This window comes from Tupaia chinensis, unplaced genomic scaffold, assembly GCF_000334495.1.
Source record: "Tupaia chinensis unplaced genomic scaffold, TupChi_1.0 Scaffold000221_1, whole genome shotgun sequence".
Taxonomy (NCBI): Eukaryota; Metazoa; Chordata; class Mammalia; order Scandentia; family Tupaiidae; genus Tupaia; species Tupaia belangeri.
Genome location: NW_006159696.1, coordinates 376,785 through 399,848, shown reverse-complemented (window position 1 = coordinate 399,848; position 23,064 = coordinate 376,785). Strand labels below are relative to the sequence as shown.

Genomic DNA, 23,064 nt, shown 5'->3' with positions numbered 1-23,064 from the left:
CTCCTGCACCCCTCTGCACACTCAGATTTAACTCCAAAAATTAGAAAAAAACGTATAATCCATCAGATGACCAGAAACCACCACAGAGGCACAAGTAGTATGAGAAGCCAAGAAAATCTCTCTCCCCAAAGGGAAAAGAATAACTCCTCACCCTCACAGACAAAACAAAGGAACTCATGGAAATGTCAGATAAATAATTTAGAATATTTATAGTAAAACTAACAGAGATGCAAGAGAAGAGAGACAACAAACTGCAGAAGATGCAGGAGAAAAGAGACAAGTTCCAGGACAAGGAAGTTCTTGCACCATCCGAAAGAGGAAAAACACACCATAAGAAAGAATCAAATGGAATTGAGAGATGAAGAGATGAAGGCTATGGTACAGGAGATGAAAACCTACCCTGAAAGTATTAAAGGCAGATTAAATCATGCATAAGACAGAATCTCAGATGTAGAAGACAGAACCTCTGACCTAGAAAAATCACCAAGAAGACTGAGAAAATAACTCCCCCAAATGAGAATAATATACAAGTAGTACTAGATACCATTAGACACCCAAACATCCAGATAATCGGTATCCCAGAAGGTGGAGAGACTAATAAGGGCATTGGTAATCTAGTCCATGAAATCCTGGAGGAAAACTTTCCAAACCCAGAGAGGCACTCAAATATCTAGACCCAGGAAGTACAAAGGACCCCCCAAGATCTTCTTCAAGGCATAGCCAGATTGACCAAAACCATGGACAGAGACAAGATATTAAAAGATATTAAAACTGGCAAGAGAAAATGTCAAGTTACTTTCAAAGGATATCCCATCAGGCTAACATCAGACCTTTCATCAGAAATAATGCAAGCAAGGAAAGAATGGGAAAATATATTCAAAGCATTACATGAAAAACAATTTCAACCAAGAATACTATCCTGGCAAGATTATCCTTCATACGGAAAAAAAGACAAAAACATTCTCAGATAAACAAAACCTGTAAGAACTTACCAATACCAGACCAGCTCTCCAAGAAGTTCTGAAGGGAGTGCTACACCAGGAAAGCTAAAGTCAGACCCAGAAATAAGAGTACGGAAAACAACCAAGAGAATGGCCAGCTTAATGGTAGGGACAAGTCTGGAAAGAGCAATAATAACGTTGAATGTCAACTTCCAGAATTTAAAAAAATCAGACCACAATAACACTGCAAACTCAACAGAAGAGAGATTAATTGCATGAGACTGAACTGGTGAAATAGAATTTTATGACTTTTGACTAAAACATTACTGATTTTATTCTATGCACTGTTTTCCAGATGTAAGGATTTTTGTCCTCTCTTGAACTGTTGATAGGTTCATCTACCTACTGTCTGAACTCAATTCTAACCTTTTCCCTAGCTTTAAATCTTAAGCAAGTTTCTCTTAACATTTAAAAAAAATTTATTTTGGAGAGATTTTTGCTATAGGGTGTGTGCACTCGCCAGAAGAACAAAGAGAGACAGAGACAGAAAGTGAGAAATCACCCCCAAAGGGGGAATGGCCATGCCGAAATCCCTTCTCCTCCATTCTCCTCCCGGGATCTTGGGCACGCACGCACCTGTGCCTGGCGTGAGTTTAAGCCACCAGGTCTGGGACTCAAACCATAGTTGACTACATGGGAGTCCAGTGACGTAGGCGTTATGCCATCTGCTGGTCCCAACATTTTTTGATTTTGATCTATTAAAACTAAAGCTGTTTTTCTTGAAATCAAAAAAATACCTATTTAATGCTTGCAGTATATAGCCCCAGCTAGGTGCTACTTTATAGTATGTTCATTCTACTCAGTGAGGTTTATGCCTAAGTCAGAATGTGTTCATAAATATGTATATCAGCTGCATTTGCTATTGAAAGTATTTAGATTAATTAAAATCTTTTGTGAATAAATAAAATGTGAAAAAAACAAAGATGCATAAATGCATCAAAATTTTCTGGATATAACAGGTAGTTATCGCTGCAGAGTGGGAATGAAAGTTGGAGTCATTTGTTTTTGTATAAACTTTCTCACACTGTTTGAATTCTTCCATGAGCATGTAATGATTTTATACTGATAATCAAAAGGAAAGAAGCATTCCAGCATTTGAGGGGTTGAGAAGCAATAAAATGCAAACTTAGAGGAATTAAAGAGGAACATGGACAGCGGTTGGTAGAGCTCTGCACAACTGCAGGACTATCCTGGATTAAGCACTGAAAATCCTGGATCCCAAGGAACACTTCAGTACTGGCATCAAATCAAGAGCTGAGAAATAAATACTCTATGGTCACTGATTTTAAAGTGTTTTAAATAAACACTTTATGGTCAACTGATTTTAAGTAAGGGTACAAAGACCATTCAAGAGGAAAGGATAATTCTTTCAATAAATGGTGTTGGAACAACTTGATATTCACATGCAAAAAATTTAAGTTGGATTTTTCCATCACATTATATGGAAAAATTAATTAAAAATGTATCAATGACTTAAGTATTATATAGTAGCTAAACCCATAAAATTCTTAAAAGAAAACATAGGAGTAAATCTTTGTAATCTTTGATTAACTTCTCAGATACAAGACTAAAAACAGAGAAAAGTAAATTAAAAATATGATTAAATGAGACTTAATCAAAATTAAAAACTTATCTGCTTTCAAAGACTATCAGAAAAGGGAAAATAAACCTACTTAATGGGTGAAAATCTGTGCAAATCATACAATGGAGAGTGGGCTTGTATCTAGACTACAATCAACTCATATAACTCAAAAACAAAAATGTGTTTTGCAGGTATTTTCTCTCAGTCTATGACTTGTCTTTTCATTCTCTTCAAAGTGACTTCCTCAGAGCATATGTATTGAATTTTAATAAAGTTTTATTATTGTTATCATTATGGCTCCTGCTTTTGGTGTTGTATCTAAAAGCTCATTGCCAACCTAACTTCATCTAGATTTGCTGTTTTGGCCTAACAAAATTTCATATTTTGTGTCCTACATTTAGATCTATCTCTCCCTCCCCCCCCACATTTTTATTGAGAGATTTTTGCTATAGGGCATGTACGCTCACTGAAGAGACAGAGAGAGACAGAGAGACAGAAAGCAAAAAAATCACCCCCCAGAGGAGGATGGCCACACCACAATCCCTTCTCCTCCCATCTTCACTCAGAATTTTGGGCACACATGCACATGTGCCTGGTGTGAGTTTTAAACTGCCAGGTCTGGGACTTGAACTACATACAGTTGACCACACAGGAGTCCAGTACCTTAACCACTATGCCACCCACTGGCCCCAAACCTATCACCTATTTTAAGCTAATATTTGTAATAGATATAAGATTTGTTTTAAAGTTGAAATATATATATATATATATATTTGCATGTTCCAGCCATAGTTGTTACTCTTTTCTCCATTGCATTACTTGTGCTTATTTGTCAAAGATCAATTGACTATATTTGTGTGGGTCTATTTCTGGGCTGTCTACTTGATTTCATTCATCTATGTGGTTATTTTGTACCACACTATCTTGGTTACTATAAATTTAGAATATATCTTGAATTTAGGCAATGCGCTTTAACTTGGCTGTTTTTCTTAATTTCTTTTTTTTTGGGGGGGAGAGGTTTTTGCTCTAGGGCGCGTGCGCTTGCCAGACAGACAGAGAGAGACATAGAGACAGAAAGCGAGAAATCACCCCCCAGGGGGGATGGTCACGCCACAATCCCTTCTCCTTCATTCTCCTCTCGGGATCTTGGGCACGCATGCACACGCGCCCGGCGTGAGTTTTAAGCCACCGGGTCCAAGATGCGAACCGCAGTTGACTATGTAGGAGTCCAGTGACATAGCCATTACACTAACTGCTGGTTCCCTGTTTTTCTTAATTTCTATGTTGACTATTTTAGGTCTTTTTTCCTTTCCACATATACTTCAGAATCACTATACTAATACCCATAACAGTATTTGCCAAGATTCTGATTGAGATTCTATTGTATCTATGGATCAGGTTGGAAATAACTGACTCTTCCAATCCATGATCACAGAATATAAGCACAGAATATATCTCCATTTACTTCAGTCTCTTGATTTTTTTCAGTTAGTGTTTATAGTGTTTTCTGCATATGGATCTTGTACCTCTTTTGCTAGAGCTATAGCTAAATATTTCAATTTTTTGGTTATATTTTAAACAATGTCTTAGGTACCTACCCTAAGGTACAGTGTGGCCAATCTCTGCATTTCCATGAACTTCTCGAAGACTCCTCCTATTTATGATGCCATTTCAGTCTTTCTGCGAGTCTGCCTGCGATCTTCCCAAGCTTTACTTTAATCGCTTTCTCCCTGGAGGTGAGAGAAAGGGAGGCGGAGCCCTGCTCGCCCTTCGCCCAGGTGGAGGAGTGCTGCGCGGTCCTCGCTCTTGGCAAGTAGTCTCTGCTATGGAGAATGCTCTGGGAGTATCTAGAAACGATCACTTCCCCTGCTGGAAAGCCAAGGGATGTTTTTTGTTTCTGCCCTTTGAGAACCTGAGAGCCTTCCTGGAAGTAAAAGCCAGGAAGTGTGAGGGTCCCTGAAAGACTACAGACCCCAGGGTTTTCTCCCCCTTAAGCCAATCTACAGTCAGCTTCCAGCAGCCTACCCCAGTCTCCCGTGAGCTCCTCCCGTCCTGGCTCTGGAGGCTGCTCTTGTCCACCTATCTCTCCGGTTCTGGAGTGGCGGTTTGTCCCTTGGAGTGGCGGTTTGTCCTGTGACCCCTGCCGGTTCTCTGGAGGGTCTCAGTGTGAGGTTTTATATTATCTGGCTAAGAACTGTATTTAATGTTTGTGGTATCTGTAGGTGCCAGAGGCCAAGACAGTCAATAGTTTTAAGTTTGTTTAGCTTTTCCCTTGCTGATAATTAAACTTTCTAAGCTTTTTACACGTCAAAGATGAAGCCAGAAGCCAGGATCTTTCAATTTTTATAACTGCTGCATCATGTTAACTAGCTTCCTTCCTTCCTTCCTTCCTTCCTTCCTTCCTTCCTTCCCTCCCTCCTTCCATTCTCTCTGCTCTCTTTCTTTCTCTAGTGCACACACACAAGTGCCCTAAAGCAAATTAAAACTAATAACAATAATTAATAAAATTAAATAATTCTTTAAAAAGGAATATTGTTAATTTTATTATCTTCTAAGCTATTTTTTATAATTTTCTCTCTATTTTTATATCTTCAGTTTAAAGTGAAATATACATAGAATAGAAGATGCTATTTACTTTGTGCAGTCTTGAAGAAAAGCATTGCTACTTATGTTTTTAGCATCATTTTATTTATGTCATTTGATCAGGCTCATCTCCAACAGCCATCAGAGTATTCAAAGTCTTTTTTTTCTTTTCTTAAATTATGCCTCTGGGCTAGAGGAGGGTAATAGAGCCAGTCTCTTTTCTTCCATTTTTTCCTTCCTTTCTGGATTTTGGACACACATGCACATGTGTCTAATATGTTTTTCAAGTCGCTGGGTCCAGGACTCAAACGGTGCAGTGGGACATATGGAGTCTTATCTGCCTTAACTACCATGTCACTGGCTGTCCCCCCAAATCATTTTCCTTCCTCCTCCCTTCCTCTCTTTCTTCCTCCCTTTCTCTCTCTCTCTCTCTCTCTCTCTCTCTCTCTCTCTCTTTCTTTTTTGATTATCCTTTTTTACAAACAGTTCCTATTGCACCTCCCACCCTGATCCCTGGAAGATCCTGATTCACCTGCCAGAAACACATTACCCACATGGAGGGCTTCAAAGGACGGTCTCCTCCAGGCTTCCACTCGATCACAGAGAGGTGAGCATGAGCTTCAGGAGGCAAGGGTGTTTGTCGGTTTTGTTTCCTGTGTCTCCATTTGCCACGACTGAGGGAATCCTCAGCCCTCTGTTAGGGACCTGAGTAGCCAGTTTCTCAGCCTAGCTCCCCTGAAGGGCTCCAGGTCCCTTCGTGTCTGCAGAGAGCCCTCTCAGTGGGCAGGTCTCACACCGGAGAAGCAGGACTGGGTTCCAGGTCAAGTATCAGGCCCCTGTACTCAGATTCCCCACCACTCCACCCTGCTTTCCAAAATCCCTGAGGACAACAGCTCACATTCAGAGGCGAGTGGCAACATCTGATTGTCTGGGAGGGAATTCCTACTCACCCAGGGTTACCCTGTGCCCTGCCTCGAGTCCTGCTCTTATTAGCTACTTCACCTTTCCCACAGTTCTACAAGACAGCGTCTGTTATGGTCTCCTGCTTGCGCTGAGCAGCCCAAGTGGAGCGATTACGTCACTGGGTTCAGATCATGGAATAAGACCCCAGGCCTGACTTCTCCGAGGACTGATCTGCCTTTCCGGAACTGGCAAGTGATCTCAGAGGCAGGATGCAAGGGCTGGCTTCCCTGTGGACTGACCACGAAAGGGCTGGGCCAACTTCTGTTGGTATGTGCAGAAGCCTTGCATGGGTGCAGGGACTGGGCCATCCCACGAGGCTAAGAGGAAGTGGGAGTCTGGAGTGGGCAGAGGAGGGAGAGAGTGGGGACCTTTTCCTCACTGAACACTGGGCTGAGCCCTCGTCTCAGGAGCCATGCGGGGCAGGTTCTGAAAGTCCGTGTCATGGGCTCCTATAATATGTCACCAGGTCCACGGGGGTTCTGGTGCTTCTGCCCACCCTTGTTTCTATGGTAACCAGCTAGTGCATTCCTTCTGCCAGCTAACCTGCTGAGAGAAGAGTCTGTCCACTGGCTCTGTGCTGCTGTGGGCAGCCAGAGGGGCACATTCAGATCTGGGCATGGGGGTTTGATGGGGTGCAGCGGAGGTCCCTAAAGGCAGACTGTGAATGAGCACCGTAGATGGGGCGGCTCAGACTGGGGTGGTCCTGCCTCATGCGCCCTCGGCCCTGGGAAGTCACTGACCTGCCTGATCTTCCACTTCCCCATCTGCCCATGGGGACGGCCGCTCTGTCTGCAGAGCTGGGCGGCCGTCAACGAGGTGACACGGGAGCCCAAGCTGCAGAGAGCAGAGGGCCGTGAGCCCTCACGGTGGCTCACCCATCTCACAACCGTTCTCAGGGGCAAGGCATTTCTCCCAGACGCGATGGCACAGAAATCGTAGGGAACTGGTTCTCCATGGAGCCGCTGACTCAGCCCTCACTCCGCTTGGTTGCGGGTGGTGGAAGCGTGGGTTTCCGCTCGGCTCCCCAGGGCAGAGCGTCTGCACAGCATACCCACAGCATGTCTAGACGCTTGCCAGGGTTCCGCCAGCCTCTTTGGGCACAGACCCTTCACCATTCAGGGAACACGCAGCTCAGAGCCCCGGAAATCAAGGGGACTGGACCGCGTCCCCGCAGTGTGCACACATCAGAGCCCTCACCTCCTCCAGCGCCTCAGCGTGTGGCTGTAGAGGCGGGGCCTTGAGAATGGTGATTAAGTTAAACCAAGGTGTCTGGGTGAGCCCTATTCCAGTAGGAGTGATGTCCTTGCAAGAAGAGGAGATCAGGACAGAGACATGCAGAGAGGGAAGGCCGTGCGAGGACGCAGGGACAAGCCAATGACCATCCACAGCCAGGGAAGAGGTCCTGGGAGAAGCCACCCCTGCAGTCCGGGCTCCAGCCTCCAGCACTGTGAGCAGACAGCTTTCTGCCTGCGGGACTGTGTTATGGCCGTCCCTGCAAACTCGCACTGCCCCTTCCTCCCCTGTGAGAATGGGGGGCTTCAGCACCCGCTGAGGGGTCTTAGCAGCAGGCCCCCTCTGGGACCACCATGCAATGGGCATTTTCACTTGTTTCTGGAATCCACTATCTCTTAGTGTGCCCCCGGCCCCCGCCTCTGCACTGGGGCTGTGTTTTCCTACACCTCAATTCTAGGCCTGTCCAGCTCACATACTCCCCCGTGCTGGGTAGGAGATAAATCTTGGGGGTTTCAGGTCATAGCATGTGTTGGGTCATTGGAAAAGTCATGATGTATTTTTCTGTGGTTTTTTTTTTTTAATGCAAAACTGTGTCATGACCTTTCCAATGACCCAATAGCATAGCTTTGGGCCATGTGCGCCCAAGCCCTCGCTCTGCTTTTGGGGAGCCCAGCTTAGATACAGCCTCACCACTTAGGGGCTGGGAAGGGCGATGGAATGACAGCGCCTTTGAGCTCGTTTCTTCGTCTGTAAAACGGGAACATGAACAGCTCACAGCGGCTTTAGGGGTTAAACCAGGTCCCCGTGCTGAAGGGAGCTGTAAGCGGTGACAGCCAATCTCAGTGCCAGTATTTATTACTAATCTTAGTCTGGTAGCAGCGTCATATCCCTCTTCTGATGGAAAAGAGAAGAAGAAGGGGAAGAAGAAAGAAGGAATGAAAAAAAGAAAGAAAAAAGAAAAAGAAAGGAAGAGAAGAACAGTTGGAGGGAGGATAAGAAAGAGAGGAAATGGAGCAGGAGAAAAAGAAGAGCCCCCCGGACCCAGCGGCCTGCGCTGCAGGATGGAACGGTGCCCGTCTGAGCTCCAGGGCTCCCCGGTTCAGCACTGCTGAGCCTTGTCCATCCCCCACTGCCCCTTGAGCTTGTTCCCCCCTGTATTCTTACTGGCTCAGGTCTGCAGAAGGCCACCTGACCTTCCTCCTCTGTCCTTACACACGCCACGTGTCAGGCGTAACTCCAGGCGCTGCTCAGCCAGCCAGCTGTAACTTCAGCCTTTCCCTCTTTATTCTGACCGTATTTGAAAAGGGGTTGAAGGGGTGTTGGCTGCGGGATGGTGCCCGTATCCTAGCAGGAGATGGGGAGACAGTGGAGACTCGAAATGAAAAGTTGGGAGGCACGACTTCCAGCTATGGCTGAATGAGGAGGTGAGCAAATCCTCTCCCCGAAACACAGCGATGAAGCTGGACAAAACTGACAAAAACAGCCATCTCTGTGCTTCTGGAAACTGCCCAAAGACACGCGGCACCAGGAACATGCTTACGCCTGGGAAACTGCTGCACTCTGGGTAAAGACAGGGCTGGTCGGGGGTCTTGCTCAGGCCCGCTCCGCCCCACTGCCCTCAGCTCAGTCTTCATGGAGGTTTTGGCAGGATGGGGCATGGCACAGGAGCAGCAGCTCTGCTGACGCAGTCAGACGTGGTTCATTCAGCCGTGAGCCGTGGGCAGCACCCACCCGGCAGCGCTGGCAGTGGAACCCCCAACCTTGGCAGCAGGCGAGTGGGCGGAGAAATGCTCTGCTTCTCTGAGGTTGCAGCACAGTTGGGGCAAACGCATCCCATCTAGGGCGCCTGCATGCACGTGCCGTGGAGGCCAGAGAGAGCACAGGACACCCACCCAGCCCGAAGACTGTGGGCACGTGCAGATGGCACGAAGGGGCCAGCAGAAAGCAGAGGCCAGGGCTGACCAAAACAACCTGAACACAGACAGCGCCTCCCCCTGCATAGCCGACAGGCAGAGAATGGAAGCCTCGCCGGCTCTCGGTCTGCACACGACGCAAGTCCAATAACCAGCTGGTTACTGGATTACAGAGAAACACGCGTGGCCCTCAGAGGCCAGCTTTAAAAGCGAAAGCAGGAATACAAAGCAAATGTAACGCAGATATTGGCGGCCACCTACCATGAGGGAGACAGAGTCCACAGATTTACCTCAGGCCATTTATCAAGCAATTTAACTACAGCACATTCATGTGGAAAAGTGAGAACCCAGGACTCCTGCAGTGTGTTACTGAAAATGCCCAGCTGGTATTTTTGTTTGTTTGTTTGTTTGTTTTTTGTGTGTGTTTTTAAAGAGGTTTTTGCCTTAGGGCATGTGTGCTCACTGGTGAGAGAGAAAGAGAAAGAGAGAGAGAATCACCCGCTGGGGGAATGACTGTGCCCCAACCCCTTCTCCGTTTTCCTCCTGGGATCTTGGACAGGCATGCACACATGTCCAATGTGAGTTTCAAGCCACCGGGTCCAGGACGTGAATTGTGGTCGGCCATGTCGGAGTTCAGGTACGTAATCGCTACACCATCTGCTGGCCCCGAAAATGCCCAGTTTTTACCAAGACAGAGGTACAAGGGAAAAGAAAGTCTGACTCAAATGCGGAAAAAAAGTCAATAAAAACTCTCTCTGAATATCTCCAGATTTTGGATTTAGTAGATGAAGTCTTAAAAAAAGTGAATGCAAAGATATTAAAGAACTAAAAGAAAGACCAGCAGATGGCGTAATGGTTATGTCACTGGACTCTCACATAGTCAACTGCGGCTCAAGTCCCGGACCCGGCAACTTAAAATCGATGCTGGGTGTGTGTGTGTGCGTGCCCAAGATCCCGAGAGGAGACTGGAGGAGAAGGGATTGCGGCGTGGCTATTCCACCCAGGATAATTTCTCACAAGTGCACATGCCTTATAGCAAAAATCTCTCTTGAAAAACAAAAACAAAAACAAAAACAAAAAATAAATTTAAATAATTAAAGGGACTTATGACAAAAATGACTCAACAAATAGAGGATTTCAAAGAGATAGAAAATATTAAAAAGTCAAATGGAAGTTTTTGAGTTTAAAGTTCAGTAACTAAACTGAAAAATTCACTAGAGGATCTCAACAGCAGATTTGAGGTAGCAGAAGAAACAGTAAGTGCATTTGAAGGAAGACTATAGAAAATATCCAATCTGAAGAATAGAGATTTTTAAAAAGAAGGAAAAACAGATTCTCGGAGATCCTTATAAAGTAACACAAACCATGCCATACACATGTGATGCAAGTCCTAACCAGAAGAAGACCACAGCAAAGAGATAGAGGAATTATTTTAAAAATCACTTAATTTTATATATTCATTTACTTACTTATTTTAAATTGGACGAAAGAGAGAGCGAGTGAGAAAGCAAGCTGCCAGGTCTGGGACTCAAACTGTAGTGGGCCACATGGGAGTCCAATGCCTTAACTGCCATGCCACCTGCCAGCCCCAGAAAAATTGTTTTTAAACACTAATGACCGGTCAGCCCCATGGTGCAGTAGTTAAGCACTGCGCTTGGAAAGCTGGATCCCACGTGGCTGAGCGTGGTTTGAGAACTGGCCCCACTGTCTTGAAAACCAAATCCTGGTGGAATGGGGAAAGGGAGGGAAAAGGATTGAGACATGACTATGTCCTGTTAGGGGAGGGGTTGCTCTCTCTGTCTCTGGTGAGTGCACGTGCACTCTGATAGTTCTTTCGCTTTTGTTCTTTTCTTAAAGATAATTGTCAAAACCATCCCAAATTTGGTAAAAATACTAGTTTGTAAGTATAAGAAGCCGAAAGAATCATGGGTAGGATAAATACAAACACAATCTGTACCTCCACAAGTTAGAGTCAAGCTGAATGACAAAGAGAAAAATCTCAAAAGCAGCAACTAGAAAAGTGACTCACACTTGGAGGGAGCACCAACAAATGGCAGGGACTTCTTATCTGAAATGATGGAGGCCAGGGTAGAAGCACATATTCAAAGAGTTGGAAGAAAAATGACTGTTAACCCAAATGCCCAAATCCAAATAATAAAGGTGCAATAAAGGTATTCCCAGGTCAATAAAGACTGAGAGAATTCTTGGCTAGCAGATCTGCGTTATAAGAAGCAGTGAAGAAACTTCCTCAGGCTGAAAGGAAATGACACCAGGCAGTAACTGGAATCTGCGGGAGTAAATGAGGAACACAGAAAACGGTAAATGTGTGGCTTGATACGAAGAGTTTATAGATGAATTTTTTTCTTTTAACATCTTTTAAAGACGTAGTGTGTATAAAGCAATGACAGCAGATTTGGGGGTTTGTAATATGTAGATGTAATATGAACGTGACAATAATAACACAAAGGAGGAAGGTGGAAATGGAAGTATTTTAAAGCAAAGTTTCTATGTTTTACGAGAATTAAGTATTAATATGAAGCAGACTGAGATAAAATGCAAATTGTAATCCCTAGAGCGAACACTAAGACAAAAACACAAAAAGCATGGTAAGTAAACAATCCTATCCAACACAGAGTAAGATGGTTAAAGAGGGACAGAGAAACAAACGAAAACAGAGGAGATACATGAGGTTACTTCAAAAAGTTCGTAGACACATAAAATGATAAATGCAATATAACACACTGACAAAAAGAAAGACAAAGCCATATGATCATGCCAATTGACCCAGACAAAGCATGTGATAAAACAGAGTATCCCTTCATGGTTAAGACTCTCCACAAAAATAGGCATAGAAGGCACATTACTGGATATGATAAAGGCCTCACTTGAGAATCCCACAGCCGACATAACACTAAATGGGGGAACAGCTGAAAACTTGTCCGTTTAAAATCGGAACAAAACAGCCACTTTTCCTCTCCTGTTCACCATAGTACTAGAAAGTCTAGCTAACAGGAACAAGAGAACGAAATACAAGGCATCCAAATTGGAAAAGAAGAATTTAAGTTGCTCCCATTTGCAGATTACATGATTACATACATCTAAAGGCCAAAAAAATCCATTAAAATAACTTAGAAGTGATAAACAAATTCAGTAGAGTCAGAGGATACAAAATCAACATGCAGACATCTGTAGTATTTTTGTATACTAACAATGTATGAACTGAAACAGAAGTGAAGAATGTAATCCCATTTACAATAACCAAGAATAACAAAAGCAAAAAGCAACCTTGGAATAAATCTAACCAAGAAAGTGAAAGATAAAGAACATGATAAAAAAAATGACCAAGGAAAGTGAAAAACATACCAAAAAAAAAGAAAGAAAGAAAGAAAAAAGACATCCCTTATAGGGGGATTGGAGGGTCAACATAGTTAAAATGTCAGTACAGCCCAAATTTTTCTACAAATTCAATGTAATTCCAATCAAAATATCAGTAACATTATGTAGAGAAATATTTTTTTAAAATCACAAAACATATCTGGAACTACCAAAAATTCTGTATAATCAAGGCAACACTGTGGAAAAAGAATAAAGTCAGAGACTTCTTACTGTCTGACTTCAAAATATATTACAAAGCTAATAATAACCAAAACAGCATGGTGCTGACACAAAAACAGACACACAGACCAATGAATAGAACAGAGAATCCAGAAATAAACTCAACAACATGCAGCGAACTGATTTTTGACAAAGCTCATAAAACAATCCAGTGGAGAAGACAATCCTTTCAATAAATAGTGGTTGGAAAACTGGGAATCAACTGGCAGAAAAATAAAACTAGATCCCCATTTCCTACCATTTACAAAAATTAACCCAAAATGAATGAAAGATTAAACATAAAGTCCAAAACTATAAAACTACTTGGGGAAAATGCAGAGGAAACACTTCAAATTATTAAGATAAGCAAAGATTTCTTAAGTAAGACCCCTCTAAAGCATAGCAACAGAACCAAAATAGACACATGGGATTACATCAGTTAGAAAGCTTTTGCACAGCAAAGGCAACAGTAACAGAGTAAAGAGACAACCTACAGAATGGGAGAATATATTTACGTACTATTTCAGATAAGAGATTGATAACCAGAATATACAAGGAACTCAAGCAACTCATCAGCAAAAACAACTAATAATCCAATAAAAAAGTTGGCAATCAGTTCAAACAGACAAATCTCAGAGGGATTTTTGGCTAAAAAGCAAAAGGAAAATGTTCAACATCTCTTCTCATCAGGGAAATGAAAATCTAAACCACAATTAGGTACTACCTAAGCCTAGGCAGAATGGCTATGATTAAAAAACAAAACAAAACAAAACAAACAAACAAACAAAAACAGATGACAAGTAAAAAGGGTGCCTCGTGCACAGCTGGTATAATTTATATTATACTAATATAAATTAGTATAGCTACTGTGGAAAACAGTATTCGAAAATCTAAAAATAGAACTATCATATGACCTAATCATCTCACTCTTAGGATTTATCCAAAGGACAGGAAATTACTCAGTCAGAGAGACATTTGCAGATTCATGTATACTGCAACACCATTCACAATAACTAAGACATGGAATCAACCTAAGTTCTCAACAACTACAACTGGCTTAAGAAAATGTAGCACATATACACAGTGGAATACTACACAGCCATAAAAAATGACAAAATTCTATTCTTTGACACAAAGTGGACAAACCTTTGAGCAATAGAAATTAAATTCGAAGCCAGGAAAAAAAGAAGTAATGAGTAGAATAGAAATCCAGAAATCAATGAACTAGAAAACAGCACAACTTTAGAGAAAAATCAATGGAACCAAAGGTTGCTTCTTTGAAAAGATTCATAAAGTTGGCAACCCCTGTAGCCAGACTGACCAAAAATAAAAAATCAGCAGTAAAAAGGGGCCATAATACTGACTGTACAGAAATTAAAAAGACTTATAAAGGAATACTATGAATAACTTTATGACAGCAAACTTAAGTGAAGTAGACAGAATCCCAGAAGGACAGAATATGCATACACACACACACACACACACACAGAGTTGTCAGAAAACTCACGATTTATTTTTTTTCTATGCAAAAATGCATCATGACTTTGCCAACAGCTATATGTATCTTCAATACACAAAGTGTTTTTAAAAAGTAGGTAGGGAACACTTCCCAACTTACTCTGTAAGCTAATATCCTCATACCAAAGCTGGACAAAGCCATCCTGCAAAAAGAAAAACTACACACCAATGTCCCTCATGAACATACATAAAAATGCTTAACAAAATAGTAACAGAGTACACCAACACGCTATAACAAGAACTATATGCATGGTCCAACGAGATTTGTCCTAAGAATGCATTAGTTTGCCAACTGAAAAATCAATTGATGTTTATGGAGCTATCAGAATAAAGGACAAGAACCATATGATTATTGAGTGGAAAATGCATTTGACCAGATCCAATAGGCATTCATGCTTTAAAAAAAAAAAAATCAAAACTGTCAACAAACTAGAAATAGAAGGTTAGTTAACTAGTTACCCTAATAAAGGTATCTATCTATATATATAAAACAAAACCCAAAGGCTTGCACCACATCTAACCATGAAGAGCTGCATGTTTTCCCTTTAAAATAAGGACAATGGCAAGGATGTCCACACTCCCCACTTAACCCAGCTGGATAGTCCCGCCAGCCAGCGCTAAGAGAGAGGAACAGGGGAGGAGAGGGGAGTGAGCAGGAAATACAGAGAGAAGGAAAGAGAGAAATTAAGAACATCAGAGAGGAAAGGAAGAAGTAATCTGTCTTTATCTGTAGATTATATGATCCTTAATTTGGGAACTAATCACAAGGGATAAACAAACAAACAAAAAGTCCACAAATTCCCCCAGAAGTATTAGAACTAGTATTTTTCAAAGTATCAGAGCAGCATATCAAAAACCAATTATATTTCTACATATCATTGACAAAATAATCTAAAAATAAAATTTAAAAAAGCCACTTGGTATCAAAAAGAGTAAACTCTGGAACTGTAGCTAACAATGAAATGAAGGCTCGTGAGAAACACTGCTGTGAGCAGCCAAGGAAGATGTAAGTAAATGGAGGTGTGTCCCTTGTTCGCAGAATTAGGCTCCATAGTGTCGGGATGGCAGTTCTCTTCATATTGATCTACAAATTCAACCCGATTCCCATCGATGTCTCTCATTTTCAATAAATAGTGGTTGGAAAACTGGGAATCAACTGGCAGAAAAATAAAACTAGATCCCCATTTCCTACCATTTACAAAAACTAACCCAAAATGAATGAAAGATTAAACATAAAGTCCAAAACTATAAAACTACTTGGGGAAAATGCAGAGGAAACACTTCAAATTATTAAGATAAGCAAAGATTTCTTAAGTAAGACCCCTCTAAAGCATAGCAACAGAACCAAAATAGACACATGGGATTACATCAGTTAGAAAGCTTTTGCACAGCAAAGGCAACAGTAACAGAGTAAAGAGACAACCTACAGAATGGGAGAATATATTTACGTACTATTTCAGATAAGAGATTGATAACCAGAATATACAAGGAACTCAAGCAACTCATCAGCAAAAACAACTAATAATCCAATAAAAAAGTTGGCAATCAGTTCAAACAGACAAATCTCAGAGGGATTTTTGGCTAAAAAGCAAAAGGAAAATGTTCAACATCTCTTCTCATCAGGGAAATGAAAATCTAAACCACAATTAGGTACTACCTAAGCCTAGGCAGAATGGCTATGATTAAAAAACAAAACAAAACAAAACAAACAAACAAACAAAAACAGATGACAAGTAAAAAGGGTGCCTCGTGCACAGCTGGTATAATTTATATTATACTAATATAAATTAGTATAGCTACTGTGGAAAACAGTATTCGAAAATCTAAAAATAGAACTATCATATGACCTAATCATCTCACTCTTAGGATTTATCCAAAGGACAGGAAATTACTCAGTCAGAGAGACATTTGCAGATTCATGTATACTGCAACACCATTCACAATAACTAAGACATGGAATCAACCTAAGTTCTCAACAACTACAACTGGCTTAAGAAAATGTAGCACATATACACAGTGGAATACTACACAGCCATAAAAAATGACAAAATTCTATTCTTTGACACAAAGTGGACAAACCTTTGAGCAATAGAAATTAAATTCGAAGCCAGGAAAAAAAGAAGTAATGAGTAGAATAGAAATCCAGAAATCAATGAACTAGAAAACAGCACAACTTTAGAGAAAAATCAATGGAACCAAAGGTTGCTTCTTTGAAAAGATTCATAAAGTTGGCAACCCCTGTAGCCAGACTGACCAAAAATAAAAAATCAGCAGTAAAAAGGGGCCATAATACTGACTGTACAGAAATTAAAAAGACTTATAAAGGAATACTATGAATAACTTTATGACAGCAAACTTAAGTGAAGTAGACAGAATCCCAGAAGGACAGAATATGCATACACACACACACACACACACACAGAGTTGTCAGAAAACTCACGATTTATTTTTTTTCTATGCAAAAATGCATCATGACTTTGCCAACAGCTATATGTATCTTCAATACACAAAGTGTTTTTAAAAAGTAGGTAGGGAACACTTCCCAACTTACTCTGTAAGCTAATATCCTCATACCAAAGCTGGACAAAGCCATCCTGCAAAAAGAAAAACTACACACCAATGTCCCTCATGAACATACATAAAAATGCTTAACAAAATAGTAACAGAGTACACCAACACGCTATAACAAGAACTATATGCATGGTCCAACGAGATTTGTCCTAAGAATGCATTAGTTTGCCAACTGAAAAATCAATTGATGTTTATGGAGCTATCAGAATAAAGGACAAGAACCATATGATTATTGAGTGGAAAATGCATTTGACCAGATCCAATAGGCATTCATGCTTTAAAAAAAAAAAAATCAAAACTGTCAACAAACTAGAAATAGAAGGTTAGTTAACTAGTTACCCTAATAAAGGTATCTATCTATATATATAAAACAAAACCCAAAGGCTTGCACCACATCTAACCATGAAGAGCTGCATGTTTTCCCTTTAAAATAAGGACAATGGCAAGGATGTCCACACTCCCCACTTAACCCAGCTGGATAGTCCCGCCAGCCAGCGCTAAGAGAGAGGAACAGGGGAGGAGAGGGGAGTGAGCAGGAAATACAGAGAGAAGGAAAGAGAGAAATTAAGAACATCAGAGAGGAAAGGAAGAAGTAATCTGTCTTTATCTGTAGATTATATGATCCTTAATTTGGGAACTAATCACAAGGGATAAACAAACAAACAAAAAGTCCACAAATTCCCCCAGAAGTATTAGAACTAGTATTTTTCAAAGTATCAGAGCAGCATATCAAAAACCAATTATATTTCTACATATCATTGACAAAATAATCTAAAAATAAAATTTAAAAAAGCCACTTGGTATCAAAAAGAGTAAACTCTGGAACTGTAGCTAACAATGAAATGAAGGCTCGTGAGAAACACTGCTGTGAGCAGCCAAGGAAGATGTAAGTAAATGGAGGTGTGTCCCTTGTTCGCAGAATTAGGCTCCATAGTGTCGGGATGGCAGTTCTCTTCATATTGATCTACAAATTCAACCCGATTCCCATCGATGTCTCTCATGGTGGGGGTGGGGTGCCCAGAGTGTCAGCTGCAGGGAGAAGCCGCCAGGCCTGGGGAGAGATCTTGCCAGGCCAGCCACCAGTGGTCTGGCTGGCCGGTCTACACTGGCAGGCTAGTCCCCCAGGAGAGCCGAGAGCCTGCAAGTGATGGAGCCGGGTGATAGGGTGTGCACGCTATGGGAGCGGGGAGTTGAAGCAGGACCCACCAAAGGAGAGACGAAGACGGTCCTGACTGGCTTCTGGCTTCCTGCTAGAAGGAAAGTTCTAGCAGGAAGATTTGTGACTTGGTAAAATTGGGGGCAAAGAAGTGAAGTATCAGAGCAAAATTTAACCCTCCTCCTCCTCCCAAAATCCTTCCATGTGCTCCAAATCCCTGAACATGTCAGTTCCCCAATAATCTCCTCTAGCTGAGACAGAGAGGACCAAAGGGGAGACCAAGGAGAGCGGGGGGGCCTGTCTCCCTCAGTGCCGGCTGGCTCCTCTCCTTTCTGAAGCCTTCCATGAAATGGCATTGCCAGCTTGTCTTTACAGAGCAGCCAGTGTTTGATATCAGGTAATTACTGAAAATTAACCCTATCTAAAGGGATGACATAGTGGTCCATGCTATAATATGGATGAACCAGAAAAAAATTACACTAAGTGAGAGAAGTTAGCCACAAAAGAACGCATGTATGGTTCCATGTAGTGACATGTCCAGAGTAGGTAGATCCACACAGACACGAGGCAGAATGGCGGTTGGCAGGGGCTGGGCTAGAGAGAGGCAACTGCTTCCAGGGTCCAAGGTGATGAAAAGGCTTTGGGACCAGGTAGCTAGAGGCGGTGGTTGCATCACCTGTGAAGGTACGGATTGCCACTGCATTTTACACTTCCTAATGGTTCCTTTCATGTCATATGAATTTCCCCTCAAAGATATTAATTCAGTCAAGTGCATTAAATTCAGGTAGTCCATGCAATGTCTCCTCTTTCCCGTTCTCAAAGGACTTGCATTTGCATTCTGAAGCTGGAGGACAATCTACCGCATCATAGGCATCAGGGGCTGGACCCTTCCACAAAACTAGTGGCTTTTCCTTTTGAGTCCGACAGGGCCGAGGAGAGTAGCTGGAGATTTTACAGACCCTAGTGAAGTCGGCCCAAGCAGAGTTAAAGGCTGCTATCAGCAGTTCCCCCCTTTTCACCTGTGGAAACTGAGAGGTGGACACCGTGAGCAGTGTCCATGGCACAGGTGCAGCCCAGAGTCCAGCCCAGGGGTCTTGGCTTCCAGTCCATGCAGCTCTTCAACATGGAGCTTTGCTCTTCATCCCTGCAAATACCTGCTTGACCCGTGGCAAAGGCGGCCGTGTGAAGGCTGAGCCCTCCTGAGCCTGGCAGCACGTTACGTTCATCTGGGACTTCGAAATATGCCGATGTCTGTGATCCACCCAGGACCAATTAAGCCAGATCCCAGAAGGAGGAGCCTGGGGATTTTTAAAAGCTCCTCCAGCGATTCTAACATGGAGCACTAATTTCTTTCTCTTACCAGCACCTGGAATTTCAATCTTCACCCGCTTTGGGGACGCTAGCTCCAGATCACCAGAAAACACCAACATATGACCGACCTGACCAGCACCTGTACGGCCACCCAACCAGCCCCTAAATGACCTACTCAGCCACCACCTTCACCGCCCACCCAAACAGCACCTGAACAGCCCACCCAACCAGGGTCTGCCAGCCCACCCAACCAGAGTCTACACAGCCCACCCAAACAGCGCCTGAACAACCTACTCAACCAGCACCTTCACCGCCCACCCAAACAGCACCTGAACAGCCCACCCAACCAGTGTCTGCCCAGCCCACCCAACCAGGGTCTACACAGCCCTCCCAACCAGAGACGGCACAGCCCACCCAATCAGCGCCTAAATGACCTACTCAATTAGCACCTTCACAGCCCACCCAATCAGCACCTAAACAACCTACTCAACCAGTACCTTCAGTCCACCCAAACAGCACCTGAACAGCCCACCCAGCCAGTGTCTGCACAGCTCACCCAACCAGTACCTGCATAGGCACCCACCCAGTGCATGAACAACCCACTCAACCAGCATCTCCACAGCACCTCACTTTCACAGCCTGTGCAACCACCATCTGCACAGCCCACCCAACTGGCACCCGCATGGCCCATCCAACTGGCACCTGCACAGCCCACCTAACAGGCACCTGCACGGCCCACCTAACAGGCACCTGCACAGCCCACCTAACCGGCACCCACATGGCCCATCCAACTGGCACCTGCACAGCCCACCTAACAGGCACCTGCACAGCCCACCCAGCAGCTCTCTGCGACCCAGGCATAGTCATGCACTTTGTCTCACAGTTATGCCCCACGCACTTTGCCGGAGCTCCCGAACCTCCCTCGCTGTCCGCACTAACTGTTGGCTGGGCTGTTTTCCTGCCGGGATACAGAGCAGCCTGATATGCACAGTCTTCCCCTGCGTGGGACCCACCTGGTGCCCTCAGGTGTTCATACACGACTAGTCCTTACAGACCCTGAAATGCCCAGAGCCAGGGCACCCCCATGGCTGTGCCGAAGCCTCAGTTTGGTAGGCAGACACCGAGCAGCTGCCCCCGTGCAGGGTGGGCTGTGCCTTTGGTCAGTGCTGGGAGCAGGAGGGCAGGGTCCTGACTGTGGGTGTCCCAAGGCGCCTCAGCCCACATCGAGCTGGCTCCTGCAGTGGCCTTGGGCCGACCCATCCCTCAAGCCAGAAGTCCAGAGCAAAGGCAGTCGCCCCACAGAGAATACAGTAAAAGCTTACTGAAATATCTGGCTGCGAAGGTCCTTCTTCTGCTGGAGGCTGTCGGCAGCATGACGGAGCTGGCAGGCTGCACAGATGTCTTCTCTATCCTTGTTCTAAAGAACCAACCGCATCCTCAGGCAGACAGGCTAATTCCTGTTTTCCAGTAACAGGAGATCAGCATGTATAGAAAAGAAATATATTTAGAATGCCCTTTATCTGTGTTCTTGGATCTCGAACAAGGAGCCTCACTGTAAGGGATTAGTCCCTTGAAATGAGTGTACCAGGGGTCTTGGATTGGTCTTGGACAAGTCACGGGACCCTGGGTATCAGTTCCTCAAATGTGTAAAACGGGAACAGTAGGGACAACCACTGCACAGAGTGGACCTAGGATCAAGGAGACAGCAGGAGTAAGGGGCTTTGCAAACCGCAGAGCCCTCAAATTGCGGGGGCTGATACACGAGGGGCCTTCAGAAAGTTACGGAAAATGCCTGCTATGAGAAAACCATGCATGGATCTTCAATTGTTTTTGCAACAAAATACACCGTGCTTTAATTCCATTTGCCACGGACCTTTTGAAGGCCCTTCATGTACACATGTATTTTTTTCGCTCGATGAAGCTGATCTAGATGTAAGGGGAGCTGTCTTTTCAGGGAGTCTAGAAAATGTGCACGGAAGCACTGCAAATTTGCAGGGTGACTTCCTGGAGGCATTTCTGCCCCTCCTCTGGGCTGCACAGAGTCCTGCTGGGAGGGAAAGGCAGTTCTCACTCACAGACGGAGGGATGACACCGGGGGCACTCAGTGTCAGACTTTCACCCTTGTGCAGCTCAGGGTGCGGCAGCCTTATACCCACCGAGTGTCTGTTTTCTCTTTGCTCAAAAGAGGATAATAATACGGTCAGGTAAGAAACTCGCAGTTACAGAAAACAAAAGAGTCAGCTACAGTTGACTTTAAAAATAAGGGCTACTTACTGGGCTCTTTTAGTGGGATGGTTTTTATAATATGGACTTCAGGCATGGTTGAATCCAGCAGCTTGACAATGTTAATCAAGTCTGCTTTTTTTGTTTCTGCTTTAACAGTTCTCCTATTTGCTTCGGAGTATCTGCTTCATTCTGAACACAGTTCCTTTATTGTTAAGAAATGGGACTAGCTTGTGGCATGGTGGGTAAGGTAGCCAGATTTCTCAAGGCTGAGTATGAGGTTTGAATCCCAGAACCAGTGGCTTGGAAAGCACATCAGAAGTGTGTGTGTGCGTGCCCAAATTCTCTAAAGGAGGGAGAACCGGAGAAGGGATCGTGGTGTGATCATCTCTCACAGGGGAAGGGGAGCTGCTTTCTCACTTTCCCTCTCTCTCTCTCTCTCTCTCTCTCTCTCTCTCTCTCTTTCTCTGGTGAGAGCATGCACCACCCCCTGGCAAAATTAAAAAAAAAATAGCTGGACGTGGCAACAGGGGCCAGTCCTCCCTCTTCATGTCCTGGAGCATCTCCTAGTGCACCCTGAGTGTGCCGGGAAGCTGCCCCTCCCTGCTCTCTGGTACATCCCAGCCTCATGGCTTGGTCGGCCCAGCCTGTCTCTGAGCCAGTCCAAACCAGTGGGATGTGCTGATTGGCCAGCACCAGCCTGGCCTCATCCCAGGGGCTGGGTGGGGTTTGTTCCCACAAGGCACTAGGGCAGGTGCAGGAAAGGGGTGGACTGGACGCTGGAACAGATGGCAGGGCACGGTGACCAAAGGGAGGGAAGGGAGACGGGCTCCAAACACACCTGCCCGCTGTGGATTGCTCTAGGGATAGGGTGAGAGAGGGGAAGAGGGAGGAGAGAGCTTGTTTGCTCCTCCCCTGGGACACACTGACTGCCCTTCATTTCTCTCCCAGTCTCTCCTGGGCCTGTGTCCTCCTGGCCAGGCCTCTGATGGAGCTCAGTGCTATCCAGGGCAGATGGCCTGGAAGACAGCTGGCTGGGCCTGTGTGTGCCCCTGGGCAGTCCCTGGCCTCCCTGGCTTCATCAACATCATGGGGGTGGGTGTGGGCTGCAGGGTTGCCCCAGGAAGGCTCCAGTGAGAGGGGATTTCTCTACAGCCCCCCCTGTGACCCCCATCTAGGCCTGTAGGTGGGTTGCCTGCCTGGAACACAGGGTCGGTCGGGGTGGCTTTGCTAAGCAGGGGGAGGAGGGTGACCTCAGGGGCTAAGGGGACAGGGGGGCTGCTCCCCCTACCCAGCGGGCCCTGACCTGCCCCTCACCTCCCTTCCTCTCCAGGGTTCACCAGCAGGTCCTGCCCGCTGAGCTCAGGCAGCAGCTGGCCGCTGGCGGGGCAGGCATGCAGGCGAGGCTGGCCGGCT

At 44.4% G+C, this 23,064-nt stretch overlaps 1 protein-coding gene across 1 annotated transcript in view; it reads right to left on the bottom strand.

Moving 5' to 3' along the window:
• Positions 1-20,988, bottom strand: part of LOC106734796 (rho GTPase-activating protein 22-like) — a 77,713-nt gene extending 56,725 nt beyond the window's left edge. Inside the window, exon 1 of the mRNA XM_014587560.2 lies at positions 20,748-20,988. Coding sequence (XP_014443046.1) covers positions 20,748-20,799 — 52 coding nt within the window. The 5' untranslated portion in view covers positions 20,800-20,988. The remainder of the gene's footprint in view (positions 1-20,747) is intronic.
• Between the last annotated feature and the right edge of the window lie 2,076 nt (positions 20,989-23,064).